The sequence below is a fragment of the Heteronotia binoei genome, chromosome 14, assembly GCF_032191835.1.
Source record: "Heteronotia binoei isolate CCM8104 ecotype False Entrance Well chromosome 14, APGP_CSIRO_Hbin_v1, whole genome shotgun sequence".
Taxonomy (NCBI): domain Eukaryota; kingdom Metazoa; phylum Chordata; class Lepidosauria; order Squamata; family Gekkonidae; genus Heteronotia; species Heteronotia binoei.
Window position 1 is genome coordinate 22,415,882 of NC_083236.1, and position 15,272 is coordinate 22,431,153.

Consider the following 15,272-nt stretch of genomic DNA (forward strand, 5'->3'; position numbering starts at 1 on the left):
CCAGCTAAGCTTATTTTTAGCTAGAGAGCCCCAGGGGGAGGAGAAGGGAACGAGTGGAGCGTCGCCGCTTTTAGCAGTGGTGGGCAGGCAAGCAGAGTGGCGGTGGCCTGGAAGGGGCTAGCGACGGCAGCGGCGGAGAGGGGGTAGGGAGGCAAGCTAAGTGCTTGCCTGGGGCACTGGGGGGGGGCGAGAGCCCAATTTGCTGCCCCCCGTCTCTCGGTGCCCTAGGCAACTGCCTAGTTTGCCTAGTGGGACGGCAGGCCCGGATTGTATGGGTTCTCCCTCCGTGTAACTTTTCTTGAGAAATGGCCCTGCTAAGGAAATAATGAAGAAAAGAGAGGATTTAACTGAATTGCACATTCTCACTCTGGCCTCACTCAATGGCCATGCTTTCCTCTGTGCACTTCAAGCTTGCCTTTTTTCTTCATATCCAAATTAAAAGGAGAGCAGATTCTCTACAGCCATTCATCTCCAATGGAGCATTTCCTTACAACTGTTGATGACTCCATTCACTCTACAGCAGGCTGGGTAAGAGGGAATTTAATCAGAATATTGACATTTTAGTGTAAAACCGTAGCGCTGTTCACAAAGTTACAATGAATGCACATATAATTCATATACAGTGTACACTTGATTCTTTTTTATGTGTGTGTCAAATAATTCTCATGTTATATGAGACCCACATTCAGCTGAACATGTGACCTAAACACAGATATATATCCCGGTATGGGCCCCCAGTTTCATTTGTAAACTCAATGCACATTGGCTCTTCCTTACAAAGGAAGACGTATGCACCTACAGACAGGATGTACGTGCATTCACTGTAACATGGGAACAGGGCTAGTTTCTTTCACATTTATGATTAAAACATGTTGGGAAATTTAGAAACCCACTTGTTTTCATTCCCACTGATGTTGCTGCCTGATCAACTGGTGGCTTTGCCCTAACTGACAGACAAACATGGCAACCAATGAGCAGCTTTTGCAAGATGATCCTCTCCCAACGACAGCCCAAATTATAACAATGGGCATTTAATAGTTCACATGCAATAAACAGCCTGGTCTTGCAACCACTGAAGATCAGTTCCATTTAGGGTCATCAGCAAATTTAAGAATGGGATTAAAAACTGAGCTCAGGGATTCCTTGGTTCTCAGTTTCAGTTTTTAGGCTGGAATGACAGAATATGTTTGATGCTGGGCTGCAGCCCTCAAAGGCTTGTTCCTCTCTGCTCCAAAATGCCAAGTCACACTCAGGATCTTTATGCTGTGCATTTCCTTGCCCTCCCCTCTCCCATCTCTCAAGGGCAACTAGTGAAGCTGGGTAGGGAAGCACACAATGCCGTACCGTCCCACCATGAGCCAATGGTCGTAAAGGAGGAAGAGGAAATTAAGCGCAGCACAGGGCTTTTTCTGTGGTGGCACTCAGTGGTACTGAATAGCAGTACCTTTTTTTGGGCGGGGGTGGTGGTGGTGGTGGTGGTGGTGGAATCCACCAAGTCCCAAGAGGAGAAATGGTGGGAAATGATGCAACCTTACACATGATTACAAATGATGTAACCTTACATTGGCACTTAAAAACAAACAGTAGTACTGAGCACAGGGCTCTTGTTTTAGTAGCAACAGCAGGGTATACAGTGCACAGCTCTGGCCTTTGCCATGACTCTACACTGACTCTCAAGGCATTCACGCAAAGGCTCTTGCCATCTAGTTCTTGGTTTAGTGTGCTCCTTGCTCATTTTCATGTTTCAGTTAGGATGTAAGTAATAAGACTGGGGTTGAGGGAGGGAGGTATTAGGTAGCTCCAAAGGTAAAAGACAACAGCTTTGGTAATCCACAGCTCTCCACTGGGGAGAAAAATTCACCTATGTTCAAAACTTTGGTTATGGCTTTGAAAATGAGCCTGGTGGACCTAAAGGGAGGACAATGGTGCATTAAAGCATTAGGTGAAAAAAAAAAATCAACAATAATCCTGTCATGATGCAGGTCAGATGCCGCTGCAGTCAAAAGAGACTTTCCAGCCCAAACACCCACAGTTATTGTTTGGAGGAGACAAACCCTTCTGGAAGACCTTCCATTGTCAGGAACTAGGAAGGAGTTTTCAATGCCTGAGGGTGCTGGAAGCCCGGAAATAGCTCAGAAACTTGTAGCAAAGGTTCACCACGAAGTACCAGATGTTCTGAGCCATTTGTGACCTTGCAATGAAGACGCGCCAAATGATCACTAGCAAGGTGGTGTTGAATGCATACTGAATGTTCCGTAGCCTGATGAAAACAGAAGAGAGAGAGGAGAATCTGAAAATTTACCCTTTGAAGCAACACTGTTTCTACAGGCAGCACACAGCAGCATTCCCCTGTCACAGAAAGGGGGTGGCTAGTCTCATTTCATGCCAGCATTAAGCAGTACTCCCTAAACTGTGGAGTCTTGTGAGCAAAAATTCTACTTTGTGAGCTACTGGCATTAAAGTTGTGAGCTACTGCATAAATCAGCTTGCTCTGGGGCCATCTTTCCTGAGCTATGACAAAAATGTGTGAGCTGGAGGTTAAAAAACTGTGAGCTACCTCACACTAACTTAGAGGGGACACTGGCGTTAAGTTAGGCTCATGATCCTAATGGCTCCATCTCAGATCACACAACTATTATGCAGAAAATCATGTGACCACAGGGACAGGCCATGGTATGAGAAGAGCCATGGCAAGCAAAGGATGTGAATTTGGATATGAACTATTTTTTTCAAAAAACTCAAAGGGCGTTTTCGCACTCACCTTCAGCCGGCGCGACCCCCCTCTTCACCACGCAGGATCTGTGCGGATTTCGCACTAAATGCCGCGAAGCAGCCGGAAGAGCCGGAAGCTCCCGGCGCAAAAGCCGCTCAAACGTAAACCGCCAAAAAGCAGTTTCCGTTTGCGCGGCTTTTGCGACGGGAGTTTCCGGCTCTTCTGGCTGCTCCGCGGCATTTAGTGCGAAATCCGCGCAGATCCTGCGCGGTGAAGAGGGGGGGTCGCGCCGGCTGAAGGTGAGTGCGAAAATGCCCAAAATGTCCCACATCCTGTTGCACTAGCAGAGGAGCTTTCTTCCAGCAGATAAAATATTCCTCTCAGGCAACAAGCTTCCCAGAATGACTACAACCCCCCCATTTATTAATGTCACAGTTAAAACTCATGTAAACTGAAACATTAACCACAACAGGTCACCAATCCTCAGTATTCTTGTACCTTGTCATGCCAGATAATAAAAATGATAGGGTCATTGTCCAACCATCAGATCTGCAGCAGTCTCACCACTGAAGACCATTGTGCTGATAGTTTCTTCTGCCCAGAGTTTCTTGAAATGACTGGCACTTTCTCAGTGGCCTGGACTATACATTCTGTATTAGCAATTTCAATCATTTCCCTGCCTATGTGGGATACATTCTCACTGAAAAACTACGTGTTTATGGCTTCTTTTGCCACTTGCTTTACTATTCCTATTTGTGGAGATAATGCCGCTCTCGAGGCTTCCAAGAACTAGCTTTGTAATGTTGTGTGCCTCCTTGAGTTGCAAGATAACATCTCTGTATACACGTCACCTGTCTTTTTTGGGCTGCTGAATGCCTCCCTCTGCCCTGTTATCTACTTTCTTGACATGCCAAATGCATTTATTTGCTTCATTTAGATTCTGCCTTTCTCCCCAGTGGGGACTGTTCATTTCTGTCATGATCGTGGACCTAGTGAGGCCTACAGGCTCCAGAGAAGCCTGCCTAGGAGTTATTACAGAAATCCTACTTCTCCCAGGATCCCTTTTATCCTTCTGATTGGATGGCAAGGTTTTGGAGGGAAACTAGCCCAGAGAGGGGTGGGACCTGGAAGGAAAACATAAAAGGGCCAAGCACAGACAGGGTGTGTTCTCTCTGGAAAAGGCTGCAGGAGGGAAAACAGCAGGAGATTCCTTACCCAAGGGGGTGAGTTTTGATATTAGAGGAAGGAAATGTCTAGCTAAACACATCCGGGCTTCTGTTTACTTGCACCCACCTTTACTGTATATATAATTCACTGTTTTTACTCACTTATTATTTGAGCACTGTAAATAAACTGTTGTTGTTGTTGTTATACTGCCTGGGTCTTCATGTCTCCTTGGTCACAGTTAAGAGGTATTTATTAACAAGGAAGACAGGGGTGTTTGGGAGCTCTGGGCCCTCCCATGCAGACCCATAACAGAGTGGTGGCAGCCAGCAGAAGGCCCTCCAAGCCCCTACTGTTTGACAATTTCTCATCTGTTTTATCCTCACTGCAACTCTGTGAGGAAGGTATAACTTGCCCAAGGTTACCCAGCAAGCTGCCATGGCAAAGTAGGAATTTAACCCTGGATTTCCTAGATCCTAGCCTGACTCTCTAACCATAGCACCACACTGAAAGCAAATGCCTCTCTGTGCCCACTCTGCCTTTCTGCCTGCTTTTTCGGGTTTCCAAATGTACATCTGTGCTTGCTATGCAAGTAAGAACATTTGAAAGGGGATCTCTCCTTCTATGTGCCTGGAATTTGCCAGACCTGATTCTATGGTTGAGAGGTACAAACTATAAACACTGCATTCCAGTTGGGATGAAAACCCAGAAAGTTATAGAAATGAATCTCCCACTGAAACTAATGCACATTAATAACAGACAGAACAGTGTTAACAAAGACATGTAACCATGAAAATAAACACAAATCTTTTTTTAAAAAAACAAAACCAAAAAATACGTAATTTTTGTGCATGCTCTTAATGTCAATAGCAGTATTCCTAAACTACTCAAGTGATGGAACCCTGCTGTTACCAGCCTGGTAACAAAACAAGCTGTCAGCTACATCTTGCTGTAGTTAGATCCACTGGGCTTGTCAGATGAATTCTACTTATGGTAGGGATGATGAAACACTACACCAACAAACTTTGTTACACTGAAGATGACTATTACGGTCTGCTTGCTCTTTGTGGACTCCTATTTTAAGAGTCAACGTAGCAGGACATGAATGACTTCTCAGGATGACTCAACTGCATTTGCTCTCTGTGGAAGCTGTAGATGGGTGCTCTCTGTGAAAAGCCAGAGGGTTTTCCACTGCAACTGTTGACCAGGCAAGTGGCTTCAAAATTTTTTCAAACTCAATAGTGAATTACCTGTCCAACAGGTAGCAGCCTAAATAGCCCAGCTTAGGCCAATTTCATCAGGGTTTGGGAGCTAAGCAGGGTTGGCTACATTTAAGCATTTGGAAGAGAAAACACCAAGGAAGACTGGGGTTTCTATGCAGAGGAAGGCAATGGCAAACCATCTCTTTCCTGGCAAGTGCTGTGGATGGGGTCAGCATGACTTGGTTCTTGCTCTATGGTTCTTACTCCAGTAGCACCTTAGTAGAGATCAACAAGATTTCCGGATCATGGGCTTTTGAGGGGGTCAAAACTCCATTCATTCCTTGATACCTGGCGAAAGGAGCTTTGGCTCTTGAAAGTTTGTACCGAGAAAGTCTTGTCAAGTCTCTAAGGTGCTCCTGGACTCCAATCTAGCTATCCTACTTCAGACCAACATGGCTACCCTTTAAAACTATCTGCTCAACAGATACATCTTAATGTTGTTCATACAGAAAGAGAATGCTCTCTAGTCACTCTGCAAGCAGTAGTGAAAATGCTCTGACCATGGATTTCTCAAGCAGTGCATAACCTCTGGTATGCCTTACTTTCTTAAGTGCTGCCTTGCAGCTGGAATTCCAGCCATGTCTTCGTTCAGCAGATACTTCTTTGTTCCTAGGCAGTAATTTTCAATGTACTCAGACCAATGCAGCTGACGGACATCAAAGCAGTACAACTGGTATCAAAGGGGGGAGGGGAGAAAAAAAAAAGAATGTCATGATGTGCCAAATACTATGTGATGACTAGTGGCCAGGTCCTCTTGGTTATGGCCTGGAGACATTGGAACTCCTTTTCCCATAAGATATACTTAGCATCTACTTTGGAACATCCTGGTTGTGCCCCTAAGACAGTGGAACTCCCCTATCCATGGGATATACCTACCCCCCTAGTTTGCACCTTCTTAGTGGTGGCCCTGAGGACTCCCTTCCTCCTGAGATACACCCAGTATCCACTTTGGACCTTCTCGGTGGTGGACCAGCTCTCGGAAACTAAATAGGGTCAGCCCTGGTTTGTAATTGGATGGGAGGCCATCAAGGAAGTCCAAGATTGCTACGCAGGAGCAGACAACGGCAAACCACCTCTGAACACCTCTTGCATTGAAAACTCTATAGAGTTGCCACAGGTCAGCTGTGACTTGATGGCAAATAAAATAAAAAAAAAAATAGCATGAGATGGCATTGCCAAAGATGACAGAGTGCTGGAAGAAGACACTCATCTATGCAGTATTTCTCCACTGTACAAGTTTAGCAAGTTGGACCAACCATAAATGCCAGAAACATGGAACACTGTAGGAAAAAAAATCAACTGGGGGTGAGGATGTGTGCTTAACAATTAACTCTGGGGAATTTGACACCAGTGTCTGGCACTAAGAAAGAATGGCATTTTCGTTTTGACAGATTATAAAATTGCAATGGATTTCTCAGGCAGACAAACATGTACAAAGAAACTTAAGGATGATATGAAAAGCCCTGAGCCCTGCTTGGTCTCACATGTAATTTATGCATTTGTTTTGGAACCCTCTAGACACTGGCAAGGGTTTGCTCTGGAGATTGATCCACCCCACCTTGAACCCGGGCCAAGTTCTGTTTATGGCAATATTTGACAGCAACCTTAAGGTCTAGAATTAGCTACATAGACTGCAGACAAGCATATTTATGCTAATGGGAATCAGCAAGAGTTTCTTGATTTAGTAGATGCTTACTTTCTTGTCTTTGGGGCTGAGCTGATTCATTAACATGTTTACATTGTCTGAATTCCATTCCCAAGTACGGCTGGTAAAATATTCTAAAAGGGTCATAGTCCTGTGCAGCCGATTAAAAATCTTCATCATTCTAGAAAAGAGAACGGAGATTATGATGGATGTAAAAATATGATAATTTCTTTGTCCTTAAATGAACTGACCACTGTAGATCAAAAGGTAGCGAATGAATTTCAAAAGCTACTTCAGAAGTCATGTCCCCCACTGAAGGAACCTGCTCCCACAACTTGTTCCATGGATTCAGAGAGGTCTCTCTCCTGGAAAACAGCCCCTTAGCATGAAACACTGAACTCTTCCCAGAGCAATTTGTTGGAGGAAAAGTCAATAACTTCACTCAACATGGCAAACTGTCGGATGTACCTTGCATAGCTCTCTGGAGTTTGTCCAGTGGCTTCAACCCAACCAACAGCTACAAATACAAGTGTCCTTAAAGTTAATGTAACTTCAGCACATGTATTTAGGAACTGGACTGAAGCAAGCAGAAATAGATTAGTTCCTCCTAGTTTTTTTACAGTCACAATCCTCCTGCCAATCAATAAATCACACATGAGTTCGTAACCATGAAGACAAGTAAGATTAAGGTATCCAGAGAGGACAAATCAGTGGAACGACAGCTAATCTGGATCTATTTATACCTTCAATAGTTCGGTACATACAAACTTTCCTAATAAGCGCTTATCGCTGGCTACTGCCAAAGTTGGATTTCCTGAAAAGGCATTATAGAAAATTTGCAAATAAATGCAGTCTACACACACATACCTGTTATGACACCACAAATTTATTCGAACAGATTATACTATTTTTATTTTTTTTCTCCTAAGGCTCCAGAACTGGAATCTGGTACTTCAATGTGCTGAACTCAGCAACAGCAACAGAGAAGGAAAGGGAACATGTTACTCCCATTCTGCAGTCACTCCATTGGTTGCCCACCAGTTAACGGGTTCAATTCAAAGTATTGGCAGTCACATACAAAGCCCTTCATGGCCATGGCCCCTCATATCCGTGAAACCTCCTCTCCCCCTACGCTCTGCCACAACAGCGTCTCTCACTGGAGCAGGGCCTTTGGCAGGTACCATCCTGCAAACAGGCATAAAACCCTCCTGTATTTGTGCAGTCTTTGTTGTGGCCCCCATCTTACCGAATGGCCTGCTTGAGGAGGTCAGGAAGGCTCCCACTCTCCTGATTTTCTGCAAACCGTGCAAAACTAAATTATTCAGGAGGAAATTTTTTTTAAAAGGTAACAGGGCTACACTATAACGGAGTGGTTTAGAAAGATGCTTTAATAAAGGGATAGTGACCATAGACTATACTACTGTGTATAGTGTGTCCTATCTGTTCCTCTATGTCAGGGGTGTCAAACATGCAGCCCGGGGGCCAAATCAGGCCCCCAAAGGACTCCTATTAGGCCCCCGAGAAACTGGCTGTCGTCTGCTTCCTTCTCCCTCTCTCTTGCTCCCTTCTGCATCACAGCTTGCTTTGCCAGGCTTGCTCACTCATATAGGAGTTACAGAGCAAAACCTCTATTTTCGCCATTGACTGAGACTCCTTCCTTGGGGAGGAAGGTGTGGGGGGGGGAGAGCTTGCTTTGCCAGGCTCTCTCAATTGCACAGCAGAGCTACTGAGCCAAGCCTCTCTTCCTTCTATTGGCTGAAGCTCCTCCCCCTCCTGGTTCCTTGGGGAAGGAAAGAAAGAGCCAGAGCTTCCTTTGCCCAGTTTCCTGGATCCCATGGGAAATATACAAAGAAAGCACCTTTGAGACCAACAAGTGCTAATGTTTTAAACATGTTATTTTTTTTAAAAAAAACATCTTTAATTGTGTTTGTGTCCTTTATAAAGTTTATCTCTCTGCTACCTTATCTTAAATAGCAACACATATAGCCCAGCCTGACATGACTCAGCCTGACAAAGTCTCATTTATGTCAGATCTGGCCCTCATAACAAATGAGTTCGACACCCTTGCTCTATGTATTTTTCACATTGTCTGACATGTCATATTAATATTTATGGTTCGCTTCAGATTTCTGCTTGGTTTCATATCTCTGCAACCCTAATCCCATTATATTGCTTACTGGATGTCTTATCCTAGTCATTGCGTTGACTTACACTTTGCAAGCCACCTTGAGTCTCGTGAGAAAAGTGGACAATAAATAAGCAAAGCCCCTGGACAAGCTCCATTTATCTCACATGCTGTAAGAAGCGGTTCTCCTTTATTAGCTACCAGAGTAATAATGTGGCACTGAAAAATTCCTCACCTTGGCTTCCTTCCAGTTAACCTCAGATACAAATCATACAGCAAGGCTGGGACTCTGTGACTGACCGTCGTCCAGTACTGATGGATCAGGTAGTTTGAGGTCATGTTAGCACTGGGTATTCTGAAGGCTTTCTCCAAGGGGTTCCTCTTGTATGTGGAGATGACATAATTTTCTGCAAGATAAAAATGAAAGCAGATGTTTTCATCAAAAGAGTGGTCGTGCTGAGAATGTGTTGGCAACAGCAAGCCAATGCGCCTGAATTAAATTAAGACCAGCAGACGATGCAAAGCAAGGGGACACCATTGGAATTTGACTTTTGGCCTTCTATCAAAAATCCAACTGGGAGAAATGGATCCTCTTTCACTATTATCATTTTCATCCCAGGTTTACATTTATTTAAAAAAAGCTGCATTGCAAATAGCCAACCCCTCCAATCAGTTCAGCATTTGCACTACTTATTCACAGACAACCAAACTAAATGCAATTCTTGTTTCTAACCTTGAGCGCTTGAAGACAAAGTGGTGGCAAGGCGGGGGCGGGGGAGACAGGTTTGCACCACCTTCCTCAGGTGGTTACTTAGGGAGAAAAGGAAACAACTGGAATTATGACTGGGAGGTTCAACTGCCTGCAATTTTGCTTGGCTCAGAGTATCTCTGCCAAATGATGTCCACATTATAGTTAAAAGGCTGATTTATAGGGTTGCCAGCTCTGGGTTAGGAAATACCTGGGAATTTGGGGGGGGGGAGCCTGAGGTGAGTGGATTTGGGGGAATTAGAGGGGTGTCAGTGGGATATAATGCCTTACAGTCTACCTTCCAAAGCAGCCATTTGCTCCAGGAGAGCTGTAATTCCAGTAAATATCCACCTACCACCTGGAGATTGGCAACTTATTTGTTCATTTTGCTCAAAAGGAAAATATATTTTTCAAAGTGTTAAAAACAGACCTGCCATGTGTTAAGGTCTTATTTTCACAAATCAGAAACTGGGGGCTACACAGCTGGGGGCTCACGTTTGAATTCTCCACACAAGAAAACACGTTGCACAGGTAAAGCTAGCAAGTCAGGATTTAACCTTCTCCCTGATATCTAAATTTCTACGTGCAGAGATTGTTTTTGGTATAGCAGAGCCTTCAGGCATGTGATACTCTGCTGGAAGACTAAATTGGTACAGGCAAGGCACACAGAATCACAGAACTGGAAGGGACTTCCAGGGTAATCTAGTCCCACTCCCAATTTAGTTATTAGTCACTTCATTTGCTTGTAATAATTTGACCATAAACCAAGGCAACTCGCTTACAGTTGCAGGGAGCATTTGCACAAACATAAATTTCCATGTAACACTCTGCTTGAATGGCAAGAGTTTCATAATTGTGATCCTGATAGTGCACTAGAAGAAGAAAGGGAGATTTACTTTTTATTAGTGATCATACAAATGCACAGAGAGTCACATTCTGTTCTGCTGCTACAAATTAGCTTAATATGGAATTAGCAAGTATTGCCTGTACTGTTTTGAAACCACCAACGAGAGCAAAATCCTTTTCAGCGATACCATTAGAGGCAAGTGGGTGTGTGATGATGTTCAGGAATGAAGGTTAGTAGCATTTCTTTTGGCTTTGGGTATTAAAAGATGCCTTGACAAAATAAAATTAAAAAGAATGGCTGGAGCCAGACAGGCACTTCAAGCTGACGCAGGGACGGCTCACAGATAAAAAAAAATAAAATTCAAACATGCACATCTGCCTCTCATCCAGCTCCCATACTCCATCCTTAGGCGCCTCAGCTCAAAAGGCTACCATTTCTGAAGTGGTAGCAAATTTTAGCTCTGCTTGCCATCTGCCTTTCCAGCATATGAATGTGGGAGTGCGCAAGTGAGGTGGATTGGTGGTGTGAACTCGCCAATCTGTTCTAGGCACTCACCAGTATTCTTTTTTTAAAAAAAAAAAAAAACGTCCCAGAGCACATGTGTGCATGAGCGCATATGCACATGGCCACTAAAAATGTATGGGGAAAAAACCCTAAACCACGTCAAGGGGATGGTGCGCGACAACTGTCTGACCACCAAAGCGCCTCCTGTGTGGGAAATGAGTGACTTGCTTAGGAGCATCTGATTGGAATTTGACCGCTCCATTTTGAGCCGGCCCAATTTGAGATGCCTCCCATCTGCCCAAAGCTGCCGGTCTGAACCCTGCCAATGAGATGATTTACTACAACACAGTCATAGAGGCCCTGTCACTATAACTGCAATATACAAAATCCGAAAAAAATAAGAGCCCTGCTGCATCAGACCAGTGGTTCATGTAATCCAGAATCCTGTCTCACACAGTGGCCAGCCGGTTCCATTGAAGGTCTAACAATAGAGCACAGAGGCTGAGGCCTTCCCCCAATGTTGCCTTCTGGAACTGGTATTTAGAGGTTGACTGCCTCTGAACCCGGAGGTTCCGTTTAATCACCTTGGTTAGTAGTCACTGATATATCTATCCTACATGAATATGTCTAGCCTTCGTTTCAAGCTGTCTGTGCCTGTGGCTATCAATACATCTTGCAGCGAATCCCACATTTTAGCCAGTTTGGTGTAGTGGTTAAGTATGCGGACTCTTATCTGGGCAAACAAGGGTTTGATTCCCCACTCTTCCACTTGCAGCTGCTGGAATGGCCTTGGGTTAGCCATAGCTCTCATAGGAGTTGTCCTTGAAAGGGCAGCTGCTGTGAGAGTCCTCTCAGCCCCACCCACTTCACAGGGTGTCTGTTGCGGGAGGAGAAGATATAGGAGATTGTAAGCCGCTCTGAGTCTCTGATTCAGAGAGAAGGGCGGGGTATAAATCGCAGTCCTCTTCTTCTTGCTATATAAGGAAGTATTTCCTTTTGTCCACCCTGCCTGTCAGCTTCATTGGATGCCCTTGAGTTCTGCTTTTTTGGGAGAGGGAGAAATTTATTTTCAAAGAAGATTGTTTTGCTACTGACATGGTGGCCTCATGGTAGTATTCCATGGGCCCTGGGGTTGTATAACCCCATGATCTCATTGTGTTTAGACTTTCTCCCCAAAGCAGCTTATAACATCTTTTTCCTTCCTCCTTTTTATCCTCACAGGAACAACTCTGTGAGGTAGGCTAGGCCACCATACACTGGCTCCCATACATGTGGACCTGGGCATATGCAAGAAGGTATTTGGCTAATATACATAAATACATTACTCCACTACAGTATTGAACTTGCACAATTAGATGTGACACTGGACTTTCAGGTGATGTGTGAAATGCTGTGGATGCAATGTGAAGCATGACTGCTATTTTAGCCAGTGTATACAAGACTGCAGTTCAGATGCAAAGCACTGTAAGCAGGCCTCTGCTTACAAAAAGGAACTTGCTTATTTCATAAGAACATAACATAAAGACATAAGAGAAGCCATGATGGATCAGGCCAATGGCCCATCCAGTCTGACACTCTGTGTCACATAAGAACATAAGAGAAGCCATGATGGATCAGGCCAATGGCCCATCCAGTCCGACACTCTGTGTCACATAAGAACATAAGAGAAGCCATGTTGGATCAGGCCAATGGCCCATCCAGTCCAAAACTCTGTCACACAGTGGCCAAAAAACCCCAGGCGCTATCAGGAGGTTTATCCGTGGGGCCAGGACACTAGAAGCCCTCCCACTGTGCCTGCCTCCCAAGCACCAAGAATACAGAGCATCACTGCCCCAGACAGAAAGTTCCAACAATTTTATTTTTATTTTTTTAAATTTGATTTGATTTATATCCCGCCCTCCCCGCCGAAGCAGGCACAGGGCGGCTCACAACATAAAATCCCACAAACAATTACATTAATGAGTATTAAAATTACACATTCAATAATAAAATAGATATGCAATGATTAAAACAGTTAAAACAGAATATTGAGTTGGTGCTATTCTGGTGGCAATACGCTGTGGCTAATAGCCCCTGATGGACCTCTGCTCCATATGTTTATCCCATTTCCCTGTCTAGCCTACAGTGCCCCCCCCCCCGCAATCCCTGCTCGCAGTGGTAAGGGGATCTCCTCGGGAACAGCACAGGGCATGACATCTGGATTTCCAGTGGTGAAACTCATCCCTCTTTTCTCCAACCCCCTGAAATGCTTTTTCGCTACTGGAAAAATGGTTTTAGATTCAAATCCTAAATGATTTAATTATTAAAATATTTATGCCCTGCCTATCTTTTCTCCTGGCTCAAGGTGACCATATTGGAGGGGCGTGCATCAATCACATATATGATGCAGCTCATCCCTCCGACATACGCTGTGGGCATGTTCGGACATTCAGTTTTCCGGGAGAAAGTTATTATTCATATCAATTTTGTATTGTGTTGTGTTATAAATGAATAAATTAGAATGTTCACTGACTTTCTAGGACACATACTTTTAAACTATCTGCTTGTCTCTTGGAGGCTAGCTGATGGTCAGTGAAAATGGACTCTCTGTGCCCTTACTACAGCTAAAAGATTTGTATTACAACACTGGAGAGATAAATGCCCACCTCCTGTCAATCAATGGGTTAAGAAGCTGACAACTTCATCATTCATTCATTCGTTCATTCCATTTGTGCCTTGCCTTTCTTCCTAATGAGGACTCAAAGCGGCTTACAGCATTCTTCTCTCCTTCATTTTATCCTCATAACAACCCCGTGAGGTAGGTCAGGCCGAATGTGTGTGACTGGCCCAAGGTTACCCAATGAGTTGGGATTTGAACTCGAGTCTCCCAAACGCTAGTCCAACACTCTTAACCACTATACCACGTTGGCTCTTATCAGTATTTGAACACATGGCATATAGAAGAATAGTTGGTTTTGTACCCTGCCCTTCACTACCTGAAGGAAAGGAGTCTTGGAGAAGCTTATAATCACCTTCCCTTCCCCTCCCCACAACAGACAGCCTGTGAATCAGGTGGGGCTGAGAGAGTTCTAAGACAGCTGTGACTTGCCCTAGGTTACCCAACAGGCTTCATCATGTGGAGGAGTAGGGAATCAAACCCGGTTCTCCAGATTAGAGTTCGCTGCTCTTAACCACTACACCAAGCTGGCTAGACAACAACTGTTTATGCACTTATTTTTAGATATTTGGAAACTGTTTATAGTAACTTAGGGGTAGATCTGGCACCACTGTTGTTAATATTTTTTGTTTCTACTTTATGCGTACTCTCCTTCCTCCCTTTTAAATTAGTTACTGGCTTTTGAGGGTCCCCCCTTCTTGTTTTTTTCCCTGTTGTTTTTGAAATGTATGTGTGTATGTGTATACACACACACACACATATATGTATATGTGTGTGTCTGTGTGTGTATATATATATATATATATATATATGATGCAGCTAGATGCAACAGAAAACTCCAGTTCACCATCAGCTTCTAGTGATTCCCCAACCCCCATCCCTCCTTATTTGAAAGGAAGAACTCATAAAGCTGAGGTGAGCGTGGTTGTCTGTACCACGCTGTAATGTGATAAGGAGCACTTTACCACATATCAAGAGCAAAGCTGTGATTACAAAAAATGTAGTAGAACATGTGGCCTCAATTACATCATCTGGCCAAGAGATAAGTAGTATTTCACCACACAGGAGGTGTGATAAATCTATTATCTAGGACGCCCACATGCCACTTCACAGGTAGCAAATATATATTTTGCCTCATCAGGAGAAGAGGTTCATGTGGTGGCTTGTAGGGAGTGGGGTGGAGCCAACCACCGTCCAAATAGCCTTTTTCTAGCTAAGGAGGTATCTTCCAACTTCATCAAATGGAAGAGCCACATAAATTGGTGGAAGTCTCCAAACTTGAGCCAAGAAAAGGTGGGGGATAAACATTTAAATAAACTTTCCTCAGCAGAGTGGTAGGATGTGTTGCCTCTACCCCACTATCCTACTTCTAAATACCACAGCAGGGGGAGGGGGCCACAGTGCCCTTATTGGATGGGGTTTGGATGTGGCTATGGAGATACTGAGACCATAACCATGACAATGTGTAGATGTACAGTGGCTGCCCAGTTACCAAAACTCAGCACCAGCAAACAGTGTCATCACACATCCAGCATCAGGTTCAGCTTGTCTGGCAGTTCCACTGACACCTCCAGCAAGAGCCCTGTGGCTCCTACATGATGTGAGCTG

At 44.3% G+C, this 15,272-nt stretch overlaps 1 protein-coding gene across 1 annotated transcript in view; it reads right to left on the reverse strand.

Moving 5' to 3' along the window:
* Positions 1-525: 525 nt before the first annotated feature.
* The window catches only part of FAR2 (fatty acyl-CoA reductase 2), a 65,651-nt gene continuing 50,904 nt past the window's right edge, over positions 526-15,272 (reverse strand). Inside the window, exons 8-11 of the mRNA XM_060254314.1 lie at positions 9,145-9,316; positions 6,836-6,965; positions 5,682-5,809; positions 526-2,260 (exon numbers count right to left, since the gene is read on the reverse strand). Coding sequence (XP_060110297.1) covers positions 2,098-2,260; positions 5,682-5,809; positions 6,836-6,965; positions 9,145-9,316 — 593 coding nt within the window. The 3' untranslated portion in view covers positions 526-2,097. The remainder of the gene's footprint in view (positions 2,261-5,681; positions 5,810-6,835; positions 6,966-9,144; positions 9,317-15,272) is intronic.